Source organism: Neomonachus schauinslandi, chromosome 13 (assembly GCF_002201575.2).
Source record: "Neomonachus schauinslandi chromosome 13, ASM220157v2, whole genome shotgun sequence".
Taxonomy (NCBI): domain Eukaryota; kingdom Metazoa; phylum Chordata; class Mammalia; order Carnivora; family Phocidae; genus Neomonachus; species Neomonachus schauinslandi.
In genome coordinates, this window is record NC_058415.1 from 32,055,674 (window position 1) to 32,074,094 (window position 18,421).

At 38.3% G+C, this 18,421-nt stretch overlaps 1 protein-coding gene across 1 annotated transcript in view; it reads left to right on the forward strand.

Annotated features, from left to right (window-relative positions):
- Positions 1 to 18,421, forward strand: part of KDM4C (lysine demethylase 4C) — a 437,653-nt gene that overhangs the window by 88,519 nt on the left and 330,713 nt on the right. The window contains exon 7 of the mRNA XM_044920760.1: positions 7,044 to 7,181. Within this exon, the coding sequence (XP_044776695.1) occupies positions 7,044 to 7,181 (138 nt within the window). The remainder of the gene's footprint in view (positions 1 to 7,043; positions 7,182 to 18,421) is intronic.

Consider the following 18,421-nt stretch of genomic DNA (forward strand, 5'->3'; position numbering starts at 1 on the left):
CTCACAAACTGTCTATGCTGTATTCATGCATGAGATGAGACACATTTTCTTGTGTGCAGGGATGCTCTCACCACTGTTTTACTCACATAGTCTTAGCCATGACACAAAGTGTGACTTCGAGATGTATACTGTGAGGGATGTGCATGTGTGTGGAGATAAGTTGGTGATGGACTACAGCACTCTCACAGATACAGAGGGCAGGGGCTGTGTTCCCTCCATGGGCCACTGCCACTGTGGGGCTCTGCCTTACTTGCAGATACCTCTAGGCACTGGGCTTTTCAGTCTCAAACACATCATCAGTGAGTGTTTCTTTTAGATGGCTGGCATTAGCTTAATTAGACACTTTTCTTTAAGTTGGAATTTTATTTTATTTTTTTATTAAGATTTTTAGTTTTTTTTTTTAAGATTTTATTTATTTGACAGGATAGAGAGAGTAGGAACACAAGCAGCGTGAATGGGAGAGGGAGAAGCAGGCTTCCCGCTGAGCAGGGAGCCAGATGTGGGGCTGGATCCCAGGACCCTGGGATTATGACCTGAGCCAAAGGCAGACGCTTAACCGACTGAGCCACCCAGGCGCCCCTTAAGTTGGAATTTTAGAAGGGAGAGGAGAATGAGTGGACTAGAGTCTCCCAAGGACAGAACATCCTTTATGATTTTAGGGCTGGTGATAGATATTGATCAGGCTGGTCTTTGGAGAGGGGATCATGTGAAATAGCAGACCATGGGATTGGTTCATTTCCCCAGGATTGGAGGCCTTTGGAGCTTGTAGTTCCTTTCCAAGCTTTGGGGAAAAGGAGGCAGGTGCCCTGCACCCCTTTCTGGGCTGTGGCTTTTCAGTACTACTTGGTAAAACCCAATGCACCAGGCTCTCCTTTAGTCTCTTGAGGATGGTACATTTCGTGGCTTCTGAAGACACCACTGCCTCACCATCTGATTGGCAATTGCAGTTTTTTATATGAAATACTGCCACTTCCCCTTCCATGTTGATGAAGAATGTGTGATGACTATGTGCTCCTCAAGGAACTTGTTTTGTGATGATGATAATGTAACACGGGACAGAGTAGTGTAGGCTTCTGAATTAAACTTCCCAAGTTCATTCTTGATTCTGTCATTTGGGGAAATTATATAATTTTTCTGAGCTTCAGTTACTTTAGCTGGGGAACAATGATAATAATAGTACCTACTTAATAGGGCTATTATGAAGATGAAAAGAGATGATCTATAAGAGGGCTTTACATAGTATATGTTATATAGAACACATTCTTTCTCCTTAGTTTGACCCTCTTTTTAGGCAATCATTTCACAGTTGGAGTAACATTTTCTTTCTTTCAATGTATCTGTACATAATCATATATATATATATGTTTAATAAACTGATAATGTCTGCTTTTAGATTATGTATATTTCCTTTCCAACTTCTTTTATGATATGGAATTCTTTTCTGTCACTGTGCTTTCTTATCTACGTATTACGCAGAGGCAGTAAGATCAGCCAAAAAATATTTTGGCTAACTGGGACTGACTGTTTCTGGAAATTATACAGAAGCATAAAATTTAGAGTCCCTTTCAATGGGAACAGGTACTCTTTTCAACATGGCAAAAGCAGGATTTTCTTTTTTTTTTATTATGTTATGTTAATCCCCATACATTACATCATTAGTTTTTGATGTAGTGTTCCATGATTCATTGTTTGCGTATAACACCCAGTGCTCCATGCAGAACGTGCCCTCTTTAATACCCATCACCAGGCTAACCCATCCTCCCACCCCCCTCCCCTCTAGAACTCTCAGTTTGTTTTTCAGAGTCCATCGTCTCTCATGGTTCGTCTCCCCCTCCGATTTCCCCCCCTTCATACTTCCCCTCCTGCTACCTTCTTCTTCTTTTTTTTTCTTAACATATATTGCATTATTTGTTTCACAGGTACAGATCTGTGATTCAACAGTCCTGCACAATTCACAGCACTCACCAGAGCACATACCCTCCCCAGTGTCCATCACCCAGTCACCCCGTCCCTCCCACCCCACCCCCCACTCCAGCAACCCTCAGTTTGTTTCCTGAGATTAAGAATTCCTCATATCAGTGAGATCTTATGATACATGTCTTTCTCTGTTTGACTTATTTCACTCAGCGTAATACCCTCCAGTTCCATCCACGTCATTGCAAATGGCAAGATTTCATTCTTTTTGATGGCTGCATAATATTCCATTGTATATATATACCACATCTTCTTTATCCATTCATCTGTTGATGGACATCTTGGCTCTTTCCACAGTTTGGCTATTGTGGACGTGGCTGCTATAAACATTGGGGTGCATGTACCCCTTTGGATCCTTACATTTGTATCTTTGGGGTAAATACCCAGTAGTGCAATTGCTGGATCATATGGTAGCTCTATTTTCAACTTTTTGAAGGACCTCCATACTGTTTTCCGGAGTGGCTGCACCAGCTTGCATTCCCACCAACAGTGTAGGAGGGTTCCCCTTTCTCCGCAACCCCACCAACATCTGTCATTTCCTGACTTGTTAATTTTAAAAAGCAGAATTTTCTAGGTAGTGTAGAAAAGGGTTGTGGGTGGGATTCAATGGAGCAGTGAAGGTATTTTCCTTATCCCAGTGGCAGCAGCCCTACCTTCTTCACCCATCTCTGTGTAGGGTTAGAAACAGCTGACCAGGGTGAGTTTTGTTTTATCACATAGTACAGGGAAGTGCCTAGTTTCTAAGCACAATTACAATTAATGAAATTCAGCGAGGCCAGGAGAGGAGAGAACCAGGCTGTGTTCTCATGTGGCTCAGAATGATGGAACTGGAACCATGGTGAACACTGATGAGTGGTTCTTTACCTGCCAGGTGGCAGCGGAGTTGCTGCTCATTATTGTAGAACATCTGCTGGGCTGTCATGGGGGAGAGGGCGATGAGATAGATTCAGATTTATTGTGCAAGAAAATACTTCCACATTTGTTGCTTTTTCTCTAGTTCTTTAAGATGTAAAGTTAGTTGATGAATTGGGGATTTTTCTATTTTTTTGAGTGAGGCTTGGATGGCTATGTATTTCCCCCTTATGACCGCCTTTGCAGTATCCCATCGGTTTTGGACCGATGTGTTTTTGTTCATACTGGTTTCCATGAGCTGTTTAAGTTCTTCTTTGATTTCCTGGTTGACCCAAACATTCTTTTTTTTTTTTTAAAGATTTTATTTATTTATTTGAGAGAGAGAGAATGAGAGAGAGCACATGAGAGGGGGGAGGGTCAGAGGGAGAAGCAGACTCCCCGCCGAGCAGGGAGCCCGATGCGGGACTCGATCCAGGGACTCCAGGATCATGACCTGAGCCGAAGGCAGTCGCCCAACCAACTGAGCCACCCAGGCGCCCTTGACCCAAACATTCTTGAGCAGAGTGGTCTTTAGCTTCCAAGTGTTTGAATTTCTTCCAAATTTTTTCTTGTGATTGAGTGCCAGTTTTAAAGCATTATGGTCTGAGAATATGCAGGGAATAATCTCAATCTTTTGTTATTGGTTGAGACCTGATTTGTGACCCAGTATGTAGTCTATTGTGGAGAAAGTTCCATGTGCGCTTGAGAAGAATGAGTATTCTGTTGTTTTAGGATGGAATGTTCTGTATATATCTATGAGATCCATCTGGTCCAGTGTGTCATTCAAAGCTCTTGTTTCTTTGTTGATTTTCTGCTTAGATGATCTGTCCATTGTTGAGAGTGGAGTATTGAGGTCTCCTACAATTAACGTATTGTTATCAATATGACTCTTATTTTGGTTAACAGTTGGGTTATGTAGATGGCTGTTCCCATGTTGGTGGTGTAGATATTTACAATTGTTAGATCTTCTTGTTGGATAGACCCTTTAAGAATGATATACTGTCCTTCTGTGTCTCTAACTACAGTCTTTAGCTTAAAATCTAATTTGTCTGATTATAAGAATTGCTACCCCAGCTTTCTTTTGAGGTCCGCTGGCATGGAAGATGGATCTCCATCCCTTCACTTTCAGTCTGAATGTATCTTTAGGTTCAGAATGAGTCTCTTGTAGACAGCATATGTATGGGTCCTGTCTTTTTATCCAATCTGCAGCCATGTGCCGTTTTATGGGAGCATTTATGCCGTTCACGTTGAGAGTGATTATTGAAAGATAGAACTCATACAGCAATTCAGTAATGTGGCAGGATACAAAATCAATGCACAGAAATCAGTTGCTTTCTTATACACTAACAACGCAACTGTAGAAAGAGAAATTAGAGAAACGATTCCATTTATAATAGCACCAAAAACCATAAGATACCTTGGAATAAAGCTAACCAAAGAGTTAAAGGATCTATACTCTAGGAACTACAGAACACTCATGAAAGAAATTGAAGAAGACACAAAAAGATGGAAAAACATTCCATGCTCATGGATCGGAAGAATAAACATTTTTAAAATGTCTATGCTATCCAGAGCAACCTATACCTTCAACGCCATCCCGAACAAAGTTCCAATGACATTTTTCAAAGTGCTGGAACAAACAATCCTAAAATTTGTGTAGAATCAGAGAAGACCCCAAATCACCACAGAAATGTTGAAAAAGAAAAACAAAGCTGGGGGCATCACGTTGCCCGATTTCAAGCTATATTACAAAGCTGTGATCACCAAGACAGCATGGTACTGGCACAAAACAGACATATAGACCAATGGAACAGAATAGAGAGTCCAGATATGGACCCTCAACTCTATGGTCAAATAATCTTCGACAAAGCAGGAAAAAATATGCAATGGAAAAAAGACAGTCTCTTCAATAAATGGCGCTGGGATAATTGGACAGCTGTATACAGAGGAATGAAACTTGACCATTCTCTAACCCCATACACAAAGATAAACTCAGAATGGATGAAAGACCTCAATGTGAGACAGGAATCCATCAAAATCTTAGAGGAGAACATAGGCAGTAACCTCTTTGACATCGGCCACACCAACTTCTTTCAAGGTACATCTCCAAAGGCTAGTGAAACAAAAGCAAAAATGAACTTTTGGGACTTCATCAAGATAAAAAGCTTCTGCACAGCAAAGGAAACAGTCAACAAAACAAAGAGGCAACCCACAGAATGGGAGAAGATATTTGCTAATGACGCTACAGATAAAGGGCTGGTATCCAAGATCTATAAAGAACTTCTCAAACTCAACGCCCAAAAAACAAATAATCAAGTCAAAAAATGGGCAGAAGACATGAACAGACACTTCTCCAAAGAAGACCTACAAATGGCTAACAGACACATGAAAAAATGTTCATCATCATTAGCCATCAGGGAAATTCAAATCAAAACCACATTGAGATACCACCTTACACCAGTTAGAATGGCAAAAATTGACAAGGCAAGAAACAACAAATGTTGGAGAGGTTATGGAGAAAGGGGAACCCTCTTACACTATTGGTGGGAATACAAGTTGGTACAGCCACTTTGGAAAACAGTGTGGAGGTGCCTGAAAAAATTAAAAATAGAGCTACCCTATGACCCAGCAATTGCACTACTGGGTATTTACCCCAAAGACACAGATGTAGTGAAAAGAAGGGCCATATGCACCCCAATGTTCATAGCAGCAATGTCCGCAATAGCCAAACTGGAAAGAGCCGAGATGGCCTTCAACAGATGAATGGATAAAGAAGATGTGGTCCATATATACAATTATTACTCAGCCATCAGAAAGGATGAATACCCAACTTTTACATCAACATGGATGGGACTGGAGGAGATTATGCTAAGTGAAATAAGTCAAGCAGAGAATGTCAATTATCATATGGTTTCACTTATTTGTGGAAAATAAGGAATAGCATGGAGGACATTAGGAGAAGGAAGGGAAAAATGAAGCGGGGAATTGGAGGGAGAGATGAACCACGAGAGACTATGGACTCTGAGAAACAAACAGGGTTTTAGAGGGGAGGGGGGAGGGGGGATTGGTTAGCCTGGTGATGGGTATTAAGGAGGGCACGTACTGCATGGAACACTGGGTGTTATATGAAAACAATGGATCATGGATCACCACATCAAAAACTAATGATGTATTCTATGGTGACTAACATAACATAATAAAATAAAAAAAAAAAAAAAAAGAAAATACTTCCACACACAACATTTTAGTATACCTAAAATGGCAACTGAATTGCCTTGTATGCATCTGTATTTATACAGTATGTCTCCTGTATGTCTACATACACATACATACTCACAGATTCATTTCTCAACATTTTAGGACTGAATTGAACCATGGTGACAAAATGAACCATAGGTAATAAATTTGATAATCCATCATTGCATAGGTAAATTTTTAAAAAAGCACAGAAAAATTTTGCTTTACTGTTTTTCTATAGCTCATGGTGTATTTTGTGTGTTTTGGTGATCGTAAAAAGTCAAATGTCTTTAACTTAAAAAATAGGAATGGAATAAATATATTTTTCATGTTTGCTTTTAAGCTCTGACTGGTTTACCCAAGTTACTTTAATTATATTTAAAGATGCACTCACACATACATATTTAAATAATTCTTTGATAGAAATTTTACTATTAAATGGTATATAGTTAATTGAATGTTTTCTGAGTATTATGAAAGAATAATTTGGTGAATACCACCAATTCTTTAGCAACAGAATTCATAGTAAAGCCTGTTGAGCATGGATTATTGGAGTTTTTATAGCTCTAAGTTTGAAAAAACATCAGTCAAAATAGGTCCTGTTATGTAACTCCAGTAAAATGAATTTTTAAAGTATTAAAATATGCAGCTTGATTGCTAACATGAACAAATTTACTTGGATAACTTAAAGACATCTTCAAATAAAATATAATATCTTTGATTGTGGACATTGCCAGAAGGTCACACCCTGTTTAGAAAAGTCTTTAATGTTTCCTGAAAAACTGTTAATGAATTGGGTAAAGATCTGGGGCTACTTCTTTTATATTAGATAGCTCTAATATCATGGCTTTTTTTTCTTTTTTTATAGGAAATATATTTTAATTATATTTGTAATTTGGAAAGTCTTATAATTGGAAAATATTATGTTTTCTACCCTATAGATCACTCAGGAGGCTGGAGAATTTATGATCACTTTTCCATATGGCTACCATGCTGGTTTTAATCATGGTTTCAACTGTGCAGAATCTACAAATTTTGCTACAGTCAGATGGATTGACTATGGGAAAGTTGCTAAATTGGTAAGTTATGCCTCAAAAATAAAGCATAAATTAAATGTGTATTCTGGATATTGTAGGAGGAAACCTAAGATCACATGCAACACTTTTTTTTTTTTTTTAAAGATTTTATTTATTTATTTGAGAGAGAGAATGAGATAGAGAGAGAGAGCACGAGAGGGGGGAGGGTCAGAGGGAGAAGCAGACTCCCTGCCGAGCAGGGAGCCCGATGCGGGACTCGATCCCGGGACTCCAGGATCATGACCTGAGCTGAAGGCAGTCGCTTAACCAACTGAGCCACCCAGGCGCCCTCACATGCAACACTTTTCCCCCCTCATTGATATTGTGTGCTTCTCACCAGGATAATTTATTTCAGACTAGATATGTTTATTTTACATGGCCTGTATTAGCACTTGTAGCCACAGTTTTCTGTTTTGAGATTAATGTGGAGCAGAGGTAATTTTATGCAACTGAAGTTTGCTTTCTTTCTTAAAGCCACCAATTGTTTTTTTGTGAGATTTTCTAGTGGCTCCGTGTGGCTCCATGTTAGGTAGACTTGGCTCTCTCCAGATTGAGTTTAGCCCATAGCTTAGAAAACAACTACTTACAGATGAAAGTGTCTGTTAAAACTATAGTAAGAGGTTGAGGGAGGATGGTAAGAAGAAATGATTAAAAGTGTCTTTAGTGCAAAAATGAATTTCTTGAAAGTAATGTAGAACATACTTTAACAAGAAATATATCTTTATGTTAAATTTGGTATGAAATTTTGTATCTCCTGCTCAGTATATTTAATTTATTACACAGACTGTGTATTTTCATTCACAAGCCACAGCTTCTATTAAATTTAATTAATCTCCCCCTGTGGTCTTAAATAGAGGACATCTTCAAAGAGGTGGTAGCTTCCATTAGGTTGCTTTCTTTCCTATGGCTTTGGAGGCAGAAGTAGAGGCTGGCAGAGGGCAGCTTCTAAATGAAACTATGTATTTTACAGAGTATGTAAAATTGACACAGATTTAATAGAAAATGACATATACAACTTATGTGGCTGTATCTTGGCCACTGCATGGTATAAGTGAGTATTATTCATTCTACATTGATAATACTTGCATGTAGAACCATTGGGTGAACTTGGATAGAAATATATTCAGGGAAGAGAACACTAGGTTTAATTTAGATGTGTATTTAGAAAATTACGTAATATATTAAAATAGAAGTATAGCCCTTTGGCAGCCTAGGAAGCATTTGTGTGAACTTGTGAAAAAAGGAACGCTCCTGCTATTAGAAGACTTTTTGTGTTCTAATTTCTATTTATGAGGGGTAATTTAGAAAGGAACAGAACTGAACTACTTCTTCCCATTACGCATCCTTCATATTATAATAAACCTAATAAAAAAATAGAAAACTCAGTGTATGTGCCAGCGCCTTGCAGTGCTTTCACAGAAAGGTAATGCTTGTATCTACATTGAAATAGAGACATAGACCCGTAGTTACAGCAAGGTATGTTATTTTATGGTTTGCCTCTTTAATCATTGACATAATAAGTCAGCTATCACAGCTGTTCAGTTACCAGAAAAATTAGTTGATGCTTGTTTACTGTGGGTTTCAGATGTAGTTCATTGTATTGATACCATGGGGAGAATAGCTTCTCCCCAAAACTAAAATGTTCTTAGTGGGTTTCCACATTTCTTTGTGCATGTAGAATGGGACTGGGGTAGGACCAAGGAAGGGAGGTTGGGTAGTGGTTTCGTCTCTGAAATCATAGCTGACAGAGCCTAGGATTGGGGGACTGTTAAGAAGTAGCACACTGTGGTGGAGGAGGCAGGGATCGAAGGTCCAGCTTTTCTTCTAGCTAGCCATATATCATTAGGAAAGTCATTTATTTATTTTGTTTGTTTTTTCCTGTATAAATTAGAAATACCTCTCCACTCCATAGATTTGTTATGATGGGGAAAAACCTTAGGTATGTGGGTATCCACTCATGCTGTATTGATTTATATCATTCAGTTTAGTTAAGGAATATGACTGTCTTTGTTCTGGTATTTTGCTAGGTACAAAATTGTTCAATGACTATGACGCAGTTTTGGCTAGTTAGTTAAAAATTGTCTTAATTGCATGCATTTGAGATGTTTTTAGGTGTTGTCTCCACCCTTCCCTTACTTTTGGTGATGTATTTGTTTTCTGTTGCTGTTGTAGCAAATTACTATAAAAGTAGTGGTTTCAAACAATACCCACTTACCATCTCATGGTAAGTTTGATATTAGTCTCACCAAGCAAAAATCAAGCTGTTTGCAGGGCTGCTTTTCTTACTGGAGACACTGGTGAAGAATCCATTTCCTTGCTCAGTCAGGTTGTTGGCTGAATTCAGTTCCTTGCAGTTGTAGGACTGAGTTCCCATTTTCTTGTTGCCTGTCAGCCAGGTCTTTGCTCCTAGAGGCATCTCTCAGGTCCTTCCATGTGGTCTCCTACATTTCAGAGCAAGCAATCATATAAGATGACATTCACAAATTGCAGGAATTAGGACATGGGTATCTTTGTTGTTGGGGGTGGGAACGTTGGGGCAGCGTTCTACCACAGAGAGTTCCAATTAATAATTGACATGGTGAAATATTAAGAATCTTCTTTGAGTAGATGTAACTAATTTTAGTTATTCTGTACAAGAACTGGAAACTAAATTTGTAATGGATACAGTTTTGAATGTTTCAGTAAAACATACTTATGCTTTCTTAAATTATATCCCTCAATTTCAATATTTTCTTGGCTCTCAGTAAATAAGTTCTCTTATATTGTAGGGCGCTCTGATGGCATTTTTGTGCATATTTTGGTGTCTTTGTCATTTATTTGACACATTTTTATTGCTCTCCAAGGCTATTTCTTTACACAGCCATATGAATACTGTATCATGTGTATGTGTGTGCATGTGTGCATGCATGTGTGTGTAGTTTTTAATCTTAGGAAAATTTGTGAATTGGGCAGTTATTTTTTGTGTTTTGCTGGGGATAAATGTATAATGGATTAATTAGGAACTGCATTTGACTTTTAGCTTTGGGATACCTGGGTGGCTCAGTCAGTTAAGCGTCTGCCTTCAGCTCAGGTCATGATCCCAGGGTCCTGGGATCGAGTCCCGCATCGGGCTCTTGCTCAGTAGGGAGCCTGCTTCTCCCTCTGCCTGCTGTTCCCCCCCTGCTTGTGTTCTCTCTCCCTCTGTCTCTCTCTTTCTCTCACAAATAAATAAATAAAATCTTTAAAAAAAAGACTTTTAGCTTTGAAGATGCCTAAGTTAATTCTTAAACTAACAAATTTTTGCCTTCTTAATTCTTTGCTTTATCCAGTTTATTCTAAATGACAGCTATTAAGAAATATTTATTGTACTCAGGGATAGTTTTATATTCACATATAGTAGCATCTGAGGGGTCCTGTAAGTCCTATCTATCTATAAATATCTCTCCTTCAAGTACCCAAAGTTTTATGCCTTTATGTTTTTATGGTTATTTGGGATTAGAGCACCTACAAATACATATGTACTTGAAAAATATATTTTAAGGCTTTAGTTAAAAAAAAAAAAAAAGAAATAGTTATTATTCACAAGTGATGATGAGGTATGCTTTTGAGGGGGGCACATAATTTAAAAAATAATGGCGTGCTTTTTCATAGTTGAACCCCAGGGGGAATGAGATCTCCTTTACCTGTCACATGGGGTTGATATGAGTATATAAAAGCTTCCAATACAGTCTCTTTGTGGGACAGAATTAATGTGGTACAGCATGTGGGGTCTCTACTGGTTACATTTCATATATTACAAACCAGTATTTCTAATTTGATGACTTAGAAAAGAGCTATACAAAAACCTATTTTTTAATTGAAAAAAAAACCCAGCAAAACATTAGGTTTTGAAAGATAACCCCAGGGTCACTGGTAATGTTGGAGATACTGGTGATTTTTATTCAGAAAAATCCTGTACGATACTCTAGAACAGAAGGGTCTTGCCTTTAAGAGAACTCACCTGCCTAAGAAGGGGGTTATGTAATTTCGCTCCATTTCATTGATCAAAGGTAAGGTTTTCACTGAAGAAAAATTGAGAGGAATGTTCTAGGTAGCTACGTGCCGATTTGCCTACTGAGTTAGGCAGAGTTCAGCTTCAGAGAGTGCTCAGTGAGTTCCTCCTTTGCAACAGGAATTGTGCTACATGTTTGTACAAAGAAGAAAGACATGTTTTCTTTGTCTTCAAGAGCTTTTATAAAGAGCAGAGGGGCTTTTAATAAACCTCCATTTTCAAAACTGTAGTATGAATAGAACATACTATCTAGTTATTTATTTTAGGCATCTTTATAGCATTGAACATCAGAGTAATCTAGAATGAAATGCTATATTTTTTTCTGATAGAGATTTAAAACTATGTAGCACTTTAGCAATTGAAATAAGATATGGGTGCATATTTGAGATGAATGTTTTCCATTTCTGGAGCATTCTCTCCTTCTGTGGTGCAATGGAGTCCATGATTACTTCTGTACAGGAGCTGTGGTGGCACCCACAGGTCTGCTTCCTGGCTAGGTTGGATCGAAGAGCTGGCCTGCAGGTTGTATTTCATTTTTCCGTTTGGTAGGATGAAGTGCAGTTGTTTTGATGTTAGGTTTGATGGATTTGTTTGCCACTGCATTCATTAGCTTCACATCAAAAAACTGACAGGCTGTTAAATGAGACTTTGGCTTAGATTTTCAGCTTGACTGTTTGGAGACATTTGTGAAGATATTTTGTTTTTGTGTCGTGGCAGCCTCAAGCACTGTGATTGTCTCAAAGGGAAGAAAAGTTATTTACTGTACGGATTTTCTTGAGTAAAAAAGAACCATTGTCTTGGGGACAGTCATATCTAGCCTACACCATCAGAAGTAGTGTATTTATGACCATGTGTGAGAGACTTATCTATGGCACGATAAATAATGTTATCTTCTTGGAAGGAAAGGTAATAGTTGGTGGCTCCAAAATGATACCTCTTATTTTGCATTAATTTTATTTTAGGTGATAATCTATTAACATGATATGCCAGAAAGTTGAAAAATTACACTGCAGAGCCAGGAATGTTCTCTCATGAACTTCAGGAGCATTACTTCACAATATAATTTTAAAGCATTCTGACATTTGAATCCTTAAATGTTTGAACAAGTTTAAAAAGATAGAATTTTGAAATTGATTTCCCTTTAATCTGGAGTGGATTTCAGTTATTAAATTGTCTTGCCTACAAGAGCTGTGGTATAGCTTCATTCCATTTTGTATTTTAATCCTTTTCTAGAGTTAGATTTCGTTATTCTTAAATCGGGTAGCACCCTTCCAAAAAAATCTTTAATCTTGGGCAGTCTTTTTTAAAACAATCAGGGATCATTTTAATGGTGAGTCCCTATGTTATATTTTAATATGTTTTAGATCACAGAATTTCTTCATTCTTAGAGCATGTGAAAGAAAGGAAATGTAGACTAATAGTTCCTGCGTTCTAATTTTGAGTGTCTGATGTGGCATATATAATATGAACTTTGGGAGCACAGAGATTTTATATTCTCATTTTCTCTTTTTACCTCTACTTTATTTCTATTTCCTGGGCGCTGGTGGTACAACATAGAGTACAAAATACCATGTGGAGAAACAGAATCATATGAAGTCATGTCTTTTGGAGCTTCTACTCTAACTGGGGAGTTAGTATTTATATACCTGGAAGAGGTATTAAGAAAGAAAATATTCATATTATGTCCTCATCTTATTCTGATAAAGTATAGAATTATGGGATTTAGAAAATCTGAATTTTCTAAGTTGATTAGTAAATATTGTGTCTGCAGGAGAGATATCTGGAACTCAAGTCCTCAGAGCTAGGGAGACTGATTTTATTTATTGCTAACTTAAATTTGCTGGATTTTGGGATTTGAGTTACATGGTTTATGACACTGATGTTTAGTTGCTAAACTGAAATCAAGGTAATGTCTGTTTTTGAGGCTTTAGTTTAAGTCATATCTTAAGAAAAAGTAAGTTGGCGGGCGCCTGGGTGGCTCAGTTGGTTAAGCATCTGCCTTCAGCTCAGGTCATGATCTCAGGGTCCTGGGATCAAGTCCCCTCATCAGGCTTCCTGCTCAGCGGGGAGTCTGCTTCTCCCTCTGCCTCTGCCTCTCCACCCCGGCTTGTATGCTCGCTCTCTCTCACTCTCTCTCTCTCTTTCTCAAATAAATAAATAAAACCCTTGAAAAAAAAGGAAAAAGTAAATTGGCTTTTTTGAATAACTTACATATTCTACTGAGAAAAAATTAATTTGTTTTTAAGTTATTCTACTTTCATATAGTTCGATAGTAATGATTGCTGAGATTGTTTATGATATGCTGGGTCTTGTCCAGGGCACTTTATCCATGTTACTTCATGCCATTTCTGTTATGGTGCCAGATCAGAGATAATCTGGTGTCTTCTGCCCTCTTCCACCGCCTTTCTCAAATGTGGGAGGAGGAGAAGAGGAATGATGTATAAAGTGAGGATGGTGCGGCTGGGATCAGAGGCAGAAGGTTGACCCCCCCCCAGTGTGCTATTTCCTTCTGGACTCATCTCCCTGGATATGGTGGATTAAATAGGTACCAGTCTACTACGTGATTGGTGGGATCACTTTCAAGATTCTTGAGGATTCAGAATGATCCTGTCTATTGTATAAGTTGTAAGGGGGAGTTTGCACCCTAACTGGGGAGTTAGAACAAAATCGAGGGCATACATACCTGTTCTTACGATTATGAAGGACCAAATTCTATTGCAGGACTTTTGAAACTTTGGGATTTTTTTTAAACCATCTCTTTTACTTTGTCCATATTTATTCAGTGTTTATAATAGTAAATACATAGTAAAAAATTCTACAAAAGGCTCTGTCCCAGATAGGTGTTTGGAGAAGAGGGAAAGTTGGGATGTGTGTTCTAGCCAGTGGTGACCCAGAAAGGAGAGGAGTGGTAAGCATACCTGGGGATATTTGAGGGAAGTAGGCTGGCTAGCCCCTTGAAGGAGGAAGGGGATGATGGGAGAATCAGCTGGGCTTCGGGTACCGTACCCCCAGAGTTTATAGTAGTCAGATAGCCTTGGTTCCTCGTAGCTTTCATTCTTTCCCATGCAGGGTTTCCTGCATCCCTGTATCCCCACCCAGCAGCTACCACTGACAAAACAAATAGTGGTTCATCTAGTAGGGTGTTGTTATCTCACTTGAGGGATTCAGAGATCACTTACACCCAGGCTTGGTGTAACTGCTCAGCAGCAGTGTTATGAGGTCCCCTGCTCTTCCTGTCCTTCTGTCCTACTGGCCTTAGTGGGAGGGTATTCACTAGTGCTTACTCTAGGCATGTTCTCTCCAAGGACAGGAAGGGAGACAGTACGAAGGTGGCTCACCCACCTTCCTCTGTTTGGGGGGAAAATCTTTCCTTGAAGTCCACCTGAAAACTTCCTTTTATATTCCATGGCCATCCATAACTGTAAAGAAGGCTGGGAAAGTAAATGGCAAGTCACTGGCATGTTTAGACCCTGCTTGTGCTGGGCCCTGTGCTGTGGTTAAAGAAGTAAATAAGACAGATGTGATCTCTGTCTCTTGGAGCTAAGAGTCTCCAGTAGTTGTTCTCAATCCTGTGGGGCTTTAAAAGTACAGACCCCTGGTCCCACCCAGACCAAGGATAATGATCTCTGGTAAGGGGATAAAAGTATTTGAATTTTAAAAATCCCCCTAGCTGAATCTGGTAGATGCTTTGGGTTGAAAACCACAGGTCTTTAGTGAATTAAATAGACCTTTGTTGTTTGGGTTGAGGTCCTCCAGCATCATATAATAGTTTTTTTCTACTAAAAGGCATTTTAGGGGGCGCCTGAGTGGCTCAGTCATTAAGTGTTTGCCTTCGGCTTGGGTCATAATCCCAGGGTCCTGGGATCGAGCCCCACATTGGGCTCCCTGCTCAGCGGGAAGCCTGCTTCTCCCTCTCCCACTACCCCCTGCTTGTGTTCCCTCTCTCACTGTGTCTCTCTCTCTCTCAAATAAATAAGTAAAATCTTAAAAAAAAAAGGCATTTTAGGTTTTAAACCATCAATGTAGAATCCATTTGTAAATTGGAGATGTGTAATAATTTTCAAGTATATTATTAATAGCCCTTTTTCTGTGAAGATTAATAGGTATTTGGGGCACATGTTGAATTGGGTGTTTCATGAATGTCCTGTGAGTATGACTTTCAGCATTTTTAGAGGAAAGAAGAGAGTATATTGGAAAAGATCTCATAGAGGCAGATGAGTGTTAAAGGTAAGGGTACTGTATATAGCTGTTTCTAAGGTTAACTATAAGAGCTTTTTGTCTAGTGTACTGGATTTGTAACTGTTTTGGGAATCCTTTTTTGTTTTTTTAATATTCCCTCTTAGTTTTTCTCCTGTTTTTTTTTATTATGGAAAAATAGTATAAAATAAAGAAAACTCTTAATCTCTTATAATAATATAATTATACAATAGTATATTTGGGTTATCAAAGCTGAATATAAATTATCAAAGAGATAAATAGTCTTCCTATTTAAAATAATATGGAAACAACTTTATCCTACTCCCTCCTCCCATAATCCTGTATCTCCTTTAAGCTTATTTTTATTCTTACTACTGTCTGGCACACTGTGGATAACACCCTAATTTGTTTGTCTCCCTTGCAGTAGAATGAGAGATCTGTAAGAGTAGGGATTTAAAAAAATCATTAGTATCAAAAATATTAGTATCATTTTGTGTTTTCTACCCAGCACATAATAGATGCACAAGAAATAGTTTGTTGAATGATTAAATGACTTCTTGCCAAAGGCCATCTAGTTAAAAACATCAGAACCAGGATTCAAACATAGGAATCTTGCCTGTATTTTATTGTTTTCTTCTTATGTAAACAGTGTTCTCTTTTTTACATTTCAGCTAACATTCACTGACTGCTCTGTTACACAGAACAAAATAATTACAAATATCATGTATAAATTTATCACATTTAAAAATTTTCCTCTTGAGAACTTGTAGCTTTCCAGTCTGTATCTGAAACCTATTTTCACTACTTAACTCATCATATCAACTCAGATAGTAAAGCCTAAGATGTCATGGCAGAAAAGGAAATGGTTTGCAAAGTTTGGGGACAATGCAAGAAAATAAAAAACATGGACCATTTGAGTACAGTCAGTTCTCCCTCTACCACTGATAAGCTGATTTTCTTTGGGAGTATCACTCTGCCTTGCTGAGACTATCATGTTAAAATAAATAGTGGTTCTGTTCCTAACTTGATTCAAAAGCTGTGGTTAGACATATGATCACACATGAGCTAGGAGGCAGCCAATTTATCAATACTTTAGTATGACCAAAGAATAAATGATGAGGGGTAAAAGGAACACTATTTGTGGCTGTGGGGTTGGATTTGAATATAGGCACTGCTGCTTGCAAGTGATTGATCCTCTTGCTGGTGGTTTGATTTACTTGATAACTTTATGATTTGTTGCTGATTGTTTTCTCTTACATAGCGGCTATCTCAAAGGATCTGTGTAGTCTTTTGATAAAATGTGGTAACTTAAAGAAAAAGCTAGTTAGAGGAGTACTTGGGAAAAATTCTTCCAAGTGAGGTCTGAACCCTTGGCTGAGCTACATACTGATTTTTCTTTCCTGGTGGATGAGCTAAGTGTGAATTAGGGCGACTTCTTCTTCTTCTTCTTCTTCTTCTTCTTCTTCTTCTTCGTCTTCGTCTTCGTCGTCTTCTTCTTCTTCTTCGTCTTCTTCTTTCTTCTTCTTTCTTCTTATTCTTCTTCTTCTTCTTCTTCTTCTTCTTCCCTTCTTCTTCTTCTTTCTTCTTCTTCTTCTTCCTTTCTTCTTCTTCTTTCTTCTTCTTCTTCTCCTTTCTCCTTTCTTCTTTCTTCTAGATTTTATTTATTTGAGAGAGAGAGAGAGAAAGTGTGTGTGCGCGCGCGCATGCGTGCACAAGTTGGGGGAGGGGCATAAGGAAAGGGAGAGAGACAAGCAGACTCCCCACTGAGCAAGGACACATGACTCAATCCCAGGACCCTTAGATCATGACCTGAGCCAAAGTTGGACACTTAACCAACTGAGCCACTCAGGGTCCCCATGAATTAGGACTTCTTAAATAAGGCATACCAACCAAAGTCATTGTTCCCTTTCCTTTGAGATACCCTTCTCTGCTGATGCAACAAGCGTAACATGCAGATGCCTGATTTGAAGCTTTGGTATAGGAGTCTTGCTTACTTGATCATTTGATAGGACCTTTTTGAATCAAAAGAAAGTTTTAATGGGATTTCACTGAGGTCAGTGGCTATAATTAAACTTTAATTTGTGGATCCATAATCTATCCTCCCTGTGCTCTGAGCGAGGTGATAGAACACACCTCTTTTTAGAACTGCTGGTCATAACTGTAGCCTGGAAATTCCCCACAAGGGCTGTATCCCTGAGAGCACTCACTGCCAGCGCCAGGGACCATACTCAGGTGGGAAGCTGAAAGTAATGAAGGTATGTTGCTGAACAAGGTTTTGATATTTAAATATCAAAGGGAATAAAGAATGGGTGATGAAACCCACAATTACTCTCTATTACTGTTTTAATAGTTCTACACCTTTGTAAATAGAAGAATCAGAGTGTTAGCCAATTCAGAGAGGAAAGATGTCCCCAGGTAGGCAGACCCTGAAAAAGTCTCATATAATACAGAAGCCTAGTACCTAGTTCTCTCCCTCGTTTTAGCCATGCCTGTTATTTTTAATTTACTATAATTTTACCCTCTACAGGCTATGGCCAGTAATAGTTTTTGCCTCTTTCTAAAACAAGGAAGGCAAAACAAGAGTGTCTTCTGGACATTCTGGATTCTATGGAAGGATGATTTCCAACATGATAGCTTAGAGCACTAATTAATTCTTTGTGGCACTATCTACAAAATTTAGTGCTTACAGCTAATTCTTTCAGGCATTATTTTTTGTCTTTTATTTGTATTGATCAGTTTGCATTTTTCCATGTGCTGTCTTTAAGTGAGGACAGTATCAATACTTGTATGCCTTGTTGCTTCTTGAGTACAGTTTTTATGATGGTTTTATGTATCTCTTATTATTGTTTAATATTATGATTTTTATTATATTTGAGTGTGAGCAATGGATAAATGGTTAAGTAAGGGAAATTTCAACTTAGAGTTATAATGTCATTTAAGAATATGAAGAATTAAAAAAAACTGAAGGAACAAAATCTTAACATTGGGGAATTGTCTATTGTGTAATCATACATAT